The sequence below is a fragment of the Solanum tuberosum genome, unplaced genomic scaffold (genome assembly GCF_000226075.1).
Source record: "Solanum tuberosum cultivar DM 1-3 516 R44 unplaced genomic scaffold, SolTub_3.0 scf00021, whole genome shotgun sequence".
NCBI lineage: Eukaryota > Viridiplantae > Streptophyta > Magnoliopsida > Solanales > Solanaceae > Solanum > Solanum tuberosum.
Window position 1 is genome coordinate 318,656 of NW_006238947.1, and position 11,421 is coordinate 330,076.

Below are 11,421 nucleotides of genomic sequence, written 5' to 3' on the forward strand. Positions count from 1 at the left end.
TGGCTATAAAATATAGTAATCCGATGATTTTTATAATGGTTCGGTATATTTGATCAAGTCTCAATCAGACACCCTTAGTACAATTAATATGTATGATCATACAAAGATGAAATTTTAGTGAATGTTACTATTGATATGTGTTATCGTTAATGCAGTAGCAGACCTATTAGCAATATACGAAAGGAAATCAAACAATCCCAATATGAAAAGTAATCAGCCTTATGTTTTTTTAAGCATCTCCTTCTTTTGTATCAGCTGCTCTCAATAGAGTACTATATCGTTCAAATTAATTCCTCCTTGTATGAATAAACCTTATCATTTACTCAAAATAAAATCCTTCCATTCTTGTGAAAAAAAGATATTTGATTCTAACGTAACGTTATTAAAATATATATTTAATATTTATAATGACCATGAAATGCCACGTTTCCAACATGGTGGGAGATACGTGAAGGAAATAATGGTCTGATTTGTAATGTAGCTTTTGAACTTTTGCACTTGGATTTAACCTATGCAAGTTAATTATGAAATACAATCAATACAACACAAAACTTACCTAAGTTAAATTTATTAGTACTATATAATTACCGGTCAACCTTAAATTTGGAAAATCACACACTAAGATTTATGAAGTTTGTTAGCGTTGACATATAACTATGTGAAATTAAGAATATACTACTATAAATTAAATCATGCATTCCATAATTGTGATATTCTTCATGGAATAATTGTTTCAAGCAAGTAAATAAGCCACCATCTAACTAATTCAAAAGCAAGTAAATAATGTGGAAATAAGATATTAACAAGTTTAAAATCATAGAAATTTTAAAATAGAAATCAAGTGTAGAAATTAACAAAATATAATATCAAGATTCAATGTCAAGTGTACAAGAATGACTATAAATATAATACATATAATTGTTCAAAAATCGATACGTTGTCTGAAAAAAAGGAAATGATAGCAAAGTATAAGGATTAAGGGAGTCAAGTGCCGCAAATTAGCCAAACAGCTAACCAAAAATCTCCGAAAATAAAGAACTTGAACTCAACAATTAGTGTGACCCACTCATGATCGAGATACATATATTCTGCACCAAAAAAAATGCAATAAGTGTAATAAATGAATACAAAAAACATGTATACTCAATAGATTAAAATCACAAAATAAATAATGAAATAGTGAAAAATACCAAATACAATATTAACTAACCGAACCGGTGCACCGAAGGGCCGAAACCCGAACTAACACTTGGGCCAATCTATCAGGCCCAAGACCTCTGCCAGCCCAGCCCCCAGCCCACTTGATAGGTTTAGACCTAGCTCACCTAAAGTTATTCTTTATTATTCTTAAAAATGAAAAATCAAACTAATAAAAAAATATTTTATAATGATAATTACTTACCGATAACTGTCGGTGAGAATACACAAATTAAATATAGATACTTAATTTGACTTGAATTATGCGCCATAAATCAAGGCTATGTAATTTAATACTCTCCTTCGTTAAAAAAAGTGTCTTTTTTTATCTGACATTATGTCTAACGTCACAAAATTAAATAATATTTTTGTACATGTTATATATTTTTACTTTAAGATCATAAATTCAGAAGTTTTTTTTATTTTTTAAAATTTCGTGTGAAGTCAAAACATGACAAATAAATTAAAACGGATAGAGTAACGAATAACAAACAAACCATCAAATCACTTAAGATCAAGTTTGAATTTTAATACTACTATCTAAGTGAAAAGACATATGATAATTTAATGCAATTTTAGTTATAAGTTGTTTAATGCCAACCACATCCCAATCAAAGAGTGTCACCTCATTCACACAATTAATACGTCTATATCTCTCTAATCTTTGTCCCCTAATTATTTTGAAAAAAAATACCCCATAATTAACTTTCGTTTTCTAATTATATTAATCATATCTCTATTATACTACTTATAATTCTTGTTTGTAGACTTAAGAAACAAGAAGTAGAAGTAGGACCATAACTTTTGTTAATATTATAGTATTTTTTTAATTAGGCACACAAGTTGATGAGAATGAAGACATTCGAGTTAAGTAGAATCTGATAAAGGTGACAATATTATATTAACAATTTACCATAATTTAATATTAGAAAACAAGTGTTATTAGCTCCTCATAATATTTTTTATGTATAATGTAAGGAAAAGGTGATCGTCCTCTCTCATGTCTTATCTTTTGTATTATTGATGAGTCTTGATTATTTCTAAACTCTGTTGAATATTGTTAATTTTGTCTAAATATGGATTAATTAAGTCATTAAGAGCCATAATTGTTTTTTTTAGTTGGAGTTAAGATTTAGAAACAACTTGGTCAACTTGCTTTGATCCTCTCTTCAATTCCTTAAATTATATTAGGGTGTCTGTGTGTTTGGACAATGAAATGTATTTCAATTTTTTCATGTTTAATACAAACTATTTTCGTTAGGAATTTTTTTTTTTTTTTAAGAATATGAAAGGACACTAATATGAGTAGGGAAAATAAGTTTTATAAGTGATATTCTGAAGCTTTAACGTCTCTTACACAACTTGCGCCACGCTTGATTCTCCACTCTCGATCCTACCTAACGTTTTATTGATTTCCAAAATTATATATAATCTCTTGAGACTATATTTTTTATTAATTTGAAAAAAAAAATCTAACTAAATCCTAATAATCTCTTCCATTGATCAGTTCCATCATTTATATATGCAACAATTCATATTTAGATGTTTGAAAACTATTTTAGAAGCATATTATGAGCTTTTAATGGCTTGGAACTATGGAATACATTAATGCATCATGGAAAAATAATTAAAATTATGTTCAAATAAATTTCAATTGTTTTTTCCAACTAGACTAAAAATATTTAAACATAGTTATTAAAGGTAACGGATATATACAATGGAATGAAATAAATAGTGTTTGGTACTATAAATTAAATAGAGGTGAATTGTGTGAATGGACTCCTTAAAATTTATAGAAAAAAGGTGTATTTTGTATGTACATATTTGTAGTCCATATTCTTAGATAATTTGTACAATATGTGCTGATTAATTACTTTATTACTTTTTTTTTTGGTAAACACTTTATTACTACAGAAATAGTCTTCTATTTGTCTAATTTCTAATCATTTCAGACGGACCCCCACTCTTAATTAGTTGGGTTGTTCTTGTCAGATATCCTTAGCAAATATGGTGGGAATTTGGAATGTAGCATTAATTAAACTATAATAATACACATATAGTACATTTCTTAGTTTAATAAAATACACATATAGTACTCCTTGATAAAATATGAACTTGGGATAAAACTCAACTCCAAAAATTAGATCGTAGGGTATTCAGGATAGACCAAGAGGCAAGAACATATAAAGAGATCAATTTTTTCTCAGCCCACCGATGTGAAACTCAACACTCCCTAGCTCCCTTGTTAGACTCAGGACTGTACATCTGGAGTGTGAATAATATAAGACTGGACCCAACATCAACTGAACAATGATTAGGATGGATATAACTATATATGATAGAGCCGAATTCAACTTTAAAAGTTAGTTCACTAGGTGAGAATTGACATTTAAGATCATATATATAAAAAGATTGTGAAACTAGATATTTTGTGTAAATATTTTTTAAAATTGATCTATTATTATCCGTTCACACTCAATTGACTCGTACTAGTACTTAAGTCCCTAGTCAAGAGGATACAAAAAAGAGAAGAAACAAATAAAATTTGTTTACCTTTCTCTAGCTAGAGATGTTATCTAACAAAAAGTTAAAAAATAAAACGATCTTCGAATAGTTATAACCAAAGATGACAAACTTGAAACATGTTCATTGGAGCAATTAGGCAAAAAAACCTTATAAAATAAGTTATTAGCTCTTAATTTATTTTTTAATAATCGACTAAAAATTAATAATTGTGATAATAAAACATGCATGAATAGAATCAAATCACTTTAGGGACCTTCAAACAAACTCTACATAAAAAAGATGCTTTTAAGTCAAGCCAATATAAGGCACTTGTAGTTTGACTGTCCTATTTTGTATTTTTGTTATTGGCACTATTAATCAATCATGTACTTGCTGGCTAAATATTAAAATCACATGGATTTCTGACTTTAAAAGATGTTGTTCAAATGTTTAGTATATGTAATTTAGTAGAAGTGACATACTTAGTAAGATTAGATTATTTATAATCTTATAATTTAATTACCATAAAGACATATTGGATTCTAAAGATGCACATTTTTATGTTGGATAAGCTTTGTGAGACATACACATACATGACAAATTTAATAGTGGCACAAAAAAATGAGACAAATAGGGGTTGATGAGGGCGGCTATAGTTGTTTTGGTCTTATTAGTTGTTTCACTTTCATTTTATTTAAAAATAAAATTTGCATTTATTTCATTATATGCTTAAACTTGTTTATATATGTCAGAAAAATATGCAAGTTTTTGATTGACTATGTTTGATTCTTTGGAGTACTTAATGATAATATTCTGATCTAATGATTTGTGTTTGTGGTCCAAGGTGAAGATTGCAGATCGATTGATCTAGTGATCGACAATTGTTCAGACTTGATAAAGGTTATAAACATGAATACTTATTGTTATGCCGGATCAAAATTTACCAGATGTTAGCAATATCCAACAACTCAATCCCACCCCTACCCCCAATACCTGTCACATGCAATATGTTGTTCTAAGGAATCGAACCCATCAATGACATTAGCTTTGATAACACACACTTATTAAGATGTACCATCGTTATCAAAAGTTATAAAAAAAAAATGTGCAAGCTTTATTTGTTAAGTAAGTTTATCAAACAAATGACATGTTTGATCATAACTATATGACATGTTTGATCATGACTATGATCCTGGACTATTCTCAATACATCATTTAGGTCTCTCCATATAAATGAATGAATGCATTACCCAACAATTTATATTTCTAGACGTAATACCTTTCAAGATGGAGTAATTTTTATTTATAACGCTATATTTTTATATAATGCTACAAGTATGTACATAAATAAATTAAATATAGTATTATTCAGCACTTCAGCTCCAACAATTAAATAGAATGGTTGTTATGGAAGTTAGAATAATATTGATGTGTTTGAAGACATATAAATATTTGTGTACGAAATAAATAAGGGAATTTTATACAAATTTCATAGTGGTAAGAGCTAATTACATTCTTTTCCTACTATTTTTTAAATTACAAAAATTCCTTAAATTTGATAGAATCCGAATACATCCCAAAACGTCTTGATACATCGCGTCTTGATTTCGGATACATCACTCAACGTCTCGATTCATCACATAAATTGATGTATATGACTGATACATTGCATAAAGTGATGTATGATCTATTCAACCGATACATCGCAAAAAGTGATGTATCTGATCAATAACGTTGCGTAAAGTAATGTATCCGAGAATAGGAAAGAATGGAGATTTTTGTAATTTTTTCAAATGATAGAAAATTTTAGAGAATATAATAAAATAAGTTATGTATTTTTTGATTTCTTTTTTTCTAATAAATAGGGACACAACCCAAAACCTAACCTACCTAAAATATTTTGTCCACTACAAAACTATAACAATTAATTCATTCTCATGATTAAAAATGAAATCTTCTGCTCAAATTTTATTCTTTCAATCATCATGAAGGCATCCATGGATCCCATTATCCCCCCCACCCCCCACCCCCACCACACCCCACCCCAAAAATATTTATATTTAATTTCATTTAATTTTTTTTGGAAATCTGTTGCTTAGATCATTAACCATTTCATCTTAGGTCAAAGTAAAAAAATCGAATGTTTCTTAGATATTTGATTGATTGAGAATTATCGTTAACGTATGATCCTGTTTTTCTTGATCTTGTGACCAACATGTTTCCTATGTTTAAGGCTTAAAAAAATATTCCTTAATATAATTATGCCTAAAATACGTTATTTATTTGCTAGGAATAGGGAACAATTCTGATAAATTTTGTTGTGCAAGATGTGAGTTTGTCCAAATTATTAATCAAAGAATAATCCTACCAATTAATTGTGTAAGTATTGTATATGCAATATATGCTTAGCCCTTTGAAATAAAATAAAACAAAAAGAACACTCTCTATCAGAAATTTTGTGTTTTACCATGAATGTTAGAATATTTTTTTATGGGTAAAATTGATTGCTCACAACTTGAATATTATTATAGTAAAGTAAAGATTCGCTTCGATTTTACAATTCTTACTCATAATATTTCTTGCACTCATAATCTAACAACTCTCTTTGTTGCTTTCTCTTATTTTTCACTTGATCACTCACTTGTTGCTTGTTTCAGCTACACTGTTTACTTGAACACTCTAGAACTTTCTTTTTCGCACTCATACAACTTAAATAGACCACCTCTATTTATAGCTATCATACGTCAATTCCAATAACCTTTATTGCATTCGAATTATATCGATGCAAATATGGTTTATCCTATATCCCTAACTATTAAGTAATTTTGTTTGTGCTTTGAATTTGACGTTAACGGATCAAAAACCAAATAAAACCTTGATCGGGGGTGGGGGTCCCTTTGTCATGTCTTGTTAAATTTCTTGATCTAACATGTTTATTTGCAAAAAGAGCTTAGTTTATGATAGATTAATCTCAATTCTGATGAAGTGTGTAACTTTCTCATCTAAAAGCTTAAATTGTTAGAAAAAACATACTTTTATCATTTAATTGTAGACTCAAAACTCCCCTCACATACAAGCCTGGTTCTTTTTCATGAGCCAAAACATGTGAAAATTCTTTTTAATATATGTAGTGGTGAGATTCTATCTTAAGATCTTTGCCTGCTCTAATATCTTTTTTGTGTGAATCTAAACTTAAACATGCTTTAATATTATATGTTGTGTTACCTAAAAGTCACAATAATGGCATAGAATTTAGATACATAATATTTTGTCTATGTTAATGTTTTGGTTTTTCGTTTTATCCCCCCCCCCCCCCCCCCCCCCCCCCCCCCCCCCCTCCCTCCCTCTATTTGTAGCTATTCTTTTACGCTATAAGGTAGGGGTAAGGGTCTCTGTCAAATCCTTCATCACCACGGAAAGCAGTGGCGGAGCTAGAAATTTTAATAAGGGGTTCATAATCTGAGAAGTAAACACACGAATTAGTGGAAGGGGGTTTGACATCTATTATACATACCTAAAAAATATTTTTAACCATGTATAAATAGTAATATTTTTCGCCGAGGGGGTTTGGATGAACCCCCTCATTATATGCTGCCTCCGCCCGGAAAGTGAAAGCCTAAGTGAATTATTTGGCGAAAATTCTTTTTTACTTCGTTAATATTAAGGGTACATATAATTCAAAACAATTGCTAATTAACTTTAGTTTTAAATTCCTAAAAATAGCAATTTTATATATATGTGAAAAACTAGCTCTAAAGCATAGAGTTTATAGGAATATATAGCATATGTACAGCTACTATAATTTATTATTTTTCTTCTAAGAGTACTTGATAATTGTCAAAACAAAAATCTCTTGTGACAGTTAAGTAAATGAGTAAAATTCAGATTATCTCAGTTTACATTCACACCGTACAATGGTCATATATAAGGACCCCACTACACCCCACTAGGGAGATTTCCACTAATAAGATCTGGATTCAAAATTCGGAATTTATGAGTTATGTATTATAGGAAAAATGATTTTATTGAATTCTGAATAAATTATTTATATGACTATGTAAATCTTATAAGATGAATATAGAGTTTTGATCGAAACAATTGATTTCTTTCAAACTCTAAAACTATAACTCTTAACTAGCTCCAATTCCGTGAATGCATGATATTATTAAGGATTGTGGTGTGATGGATGTAATTCATCCATTCTTAATTGGACAAAAGTTCATATTCAAGCGAACCTCCCGGTAGTAAGTGAATCCTCTTCATATAGATCATATTGATGAGCTAATCTGAATTAGTCTGGTCAGTAAATTTTGGATATCGAACAATTATAAACCTTTTAAAAACAAAGTAATGCATAGTACTAAATAGGTCTTCCTCTACTATTTCTATATATGAAGGCCGACTAAAAACAAAAGAGTAGCTGCATGAGAGGGTCTATAGAGTACCCACCACTCCACCTTCCTCTTCCCTAACTTAAACAACTTTTGGCTCAATATCCTTCATTTGATGTCTTCTTCATCTATTCCCTACAATATTATTCTCTTGTAGCTTTTTCTTTTAGTCAAATTCTTGGCTTCACAACTTTGTTTATCCCTTGATTCTTCGTTTTCAAGAATATTTGTGAGGTGAAATGGAACAATCAAGATATTGGATGAGCACAAAGAGAAAACATGACATGACATTATCAAAGAATCCTTCATCATATGGCGATTCTTGGGAGGAGCAAGCTTTTGCTGAAGATGCATCTGGAGCACTTGGAGGGTGCATATGGCCACCAAGATCTTATACTTGTAGCTTTTGTAGAAGAGAATTTAGGTCAGCTCAAGCTCTTGGTGGCCATATGAATGTTCATAGAAGAGATAGAGCAAGAATGAAACAATCTCCTCCATCTAATAGTCCAAGTGGTCATGATCATCCAGTATTTGCTCCTCCTCCTCCTCTTCCTCCTAATCACCATCACAATAGACATGTTCAATACCCTTCTCAAATTTGTACCTTTATGTATAACCCTAATTCTGACTCTGCCTCTGGGGTTCCAATTAGGGTTTCTTCTCAAAAGACCTTAGCAACTCATCATCATTCTTACTTTTCATCAATTGTCCAAGAAGAGAAAAAGAATAACTTGTCTTCATCATGGTCAAACTTGGTGGCTGACAAATATTCTTGTCTCTCTAGTGTGAAAAATGATGAGGAGAAGAAGTTGAAATCTATAGATTTCAAGAAAGATCAAGAGAGGAATCTTGAAGTCATGATAGACTCAAGCTTTAGGACAAAACATGACCATATTGTTGAAACTAATTGCAAAAGGAGGAAAGTTGATCAAGAAGATAACATTTCATTTGCAAATCTCTTCCCTAGAACAAGTTCATCAATCGAAAGGTGTCGTCCCCAATCAGAAGCACTTGAAAGGATCCCTAGTGCAATAGAAGAATTGGATCTTGAGTTGAAGCTATGAAAAATCCAAAGGTAAAGTGAATTTGGCCAAACAAAAAAATACAACTCTTATGATGACAACAACAACAACAACTTGTGGTCTCTTGTTCATTTCTTTCTGTATGTTTCACTCTTCCTCTCTTCTTTCTATCTTTACTTGTTTTCTGATAATTTTAAGCTAAACTTGAAGAGTGTAAGAATGACTTAAAGATATTATGAAAGGCTTCAAACATTTCACTAAGTATGAGGAAGTTCTCTTGTCAAATATATTGTTTGTGTAACTTATAAACTTTGGATTTATGGATTTTATGCTATTTGCATATAGGTATCTCCAAGAAAGTTAAAACAAGATGATCGATGAATTCTAGGTGTCTAGATGAAGGAATTTGTCGAGTTCTCAAATCATGATACATACCGTGTGAAAATATAATTAAGTAAATAAAAATATTTTCTTTCTGATTTAAGTTTTAAGATGAGATAGTCACGCACACACTTCAATAGTTACACATTGATTGATGATTAGTACTTTCTGATGACGACTCAGGTTTTCATATGAGATGCTCACATACTTCAATAGTTACAAACTGGTTCATTGATGATTAGTACTTTCTGATGACGACTCAGGTTTTCATATGAGATGATCAAACACTTCAACAATTACAAACTGTTTGATTGATGATTACTAGAAAGTTAAAACAAGAAGTTTAACTTTTAGTTTAAGAAACAAGCTCAAGGGTGTATATTTAGGGCTGCTTTACTAGTCTGCCTACAAATTAATGATCTTTATTTTCTCTTTATTTATTAAGAGTCTTCTGAATGCAAGAAGTGTATTAACTTCCTTAATTATGATAAAAAAAATCAACAATTGAACAGATATTTGAGGTTAAGAAATCATAACAAATTAGAGAAAGATTTTTAAGGTGGCAAAAGAAAAAAGGTTTTCATTCTTCTTCTTAAGAGTCTGTTTGTTACGATGGAAGTCATTTTCTAAAAAAATATTTGTTCTTCTATAGTACCTCGATGTGAGATGAGCGTGAAAATAGTTCAAAAATCAGTTTTCTTTTCATAAGGGCTAAAATCACTTATTTTGACCGTGAAAAATTATATGATTTATATGGTTAAAATAATTTTTTAGGTATATATATATAGTAGATGTCGAACCCCCTTTAGCTACTTCGTGTGTCTATTTTTTCAGATTTTGAACTCCCTTGTTGAAAATCCTGGCTCCACCACTGGGGTGGGTTGGTGATCAACCTAAATGGGGTGAAGAATCAAGAAACTGACTAAAAACTGCATGGAATGCAGTGAACTCTTTTTCCCATTCATCAATAATACCTCACTGACATTCTGTCAGTACAAAATAAAACTAGTAGACATACACATAATTTATTTATTTTTTAATGACACCTATATATAAGTCAGATACAATACAACATGGATTCCCTTTTTCTTGTATTATTATCACATCCAGATCTGTGTCACAACTTTTTTACAGTTAAGATCAGTACTCTCAACATAATAAAGCCATATACTTGTGTTCTCTTCTTCCACTTTTTTTCCCCAAATCCTTCCAAAATTGTCACCAACTACAAGGGAATCAATCCATTTAAGTATCATGTATATATGTATAATACTATTTTTTTAATTGTCAAAAAGAATATTATCACATCATGACTCAGGGGATTTAATTAAGACCCTTTTTGTTTTGTTGCTTTGAATGTATAATTATTATAGCTAGGTTACTTCACCTACTTTATATGTAATTAATGATATGGAATGAATGAAGGAGATGAGGATTTAAAGAAAATCATGGAATATAATGTGCCTCCCTATATCATATATTTTAGTGACCTAGTATTCAAGCCTCTATGTTTTATATATTACACATACATTCCCTCAATTATGTACATATGTATATTGTAATGTACACAAATTTTGTATAAGCATATTTTTTACCATTAATATTTTCCCCCCTCCTCCTATCATTTAATTTACACATGTTGTGAGCTATTCTTACCTTGTTCTTTGTTCTACATGCTTTTAGTGTTGTATCGCAGCAAGGGCGGATTCTAACATTTTAATATTATGAGTTTGAGTTCAGAATTCTACTATAGCCTATTTGATTTATTGAATCAGAAAATGTTTTTTGTACTTATTTAATGAATTCTTAACACATAATTTTTATGCTCTGAGCCAAAATTATTAGGTACATACGAATTTACAACTAAAGAACTAGATCCACCTCTGTCTCCGGGGAGGGAGGTGGGGGGGGGGGGGGGGGAAAGA

General features: G+C 30.3%; 1 protein-coding gene across 1 annotated transcript; it reads left to right on the forward strand.

The window, feature by feature from the left end:
• The first annotated feature begins 8,118 nt into the window (after positions 1–8,118).
• Positions 8,119–9,367, forward strand: LOC102578163 (uncharacterized). Its single transcript, XM_006341140.2, has one exon. The coding sequence runs from the start codon at positions 8,333–8,335 to the stop codon at positions 9,155–9,157; it is 825 nt and encodes a 274-aa protein (XP_006341202.1). The 5' UTR covers positions 8,119–8,332; the 3' UTR covers positions 9,158–9,367.
• Positions 9,368–11,421: the final 2,054 nt, after the last annotated feature.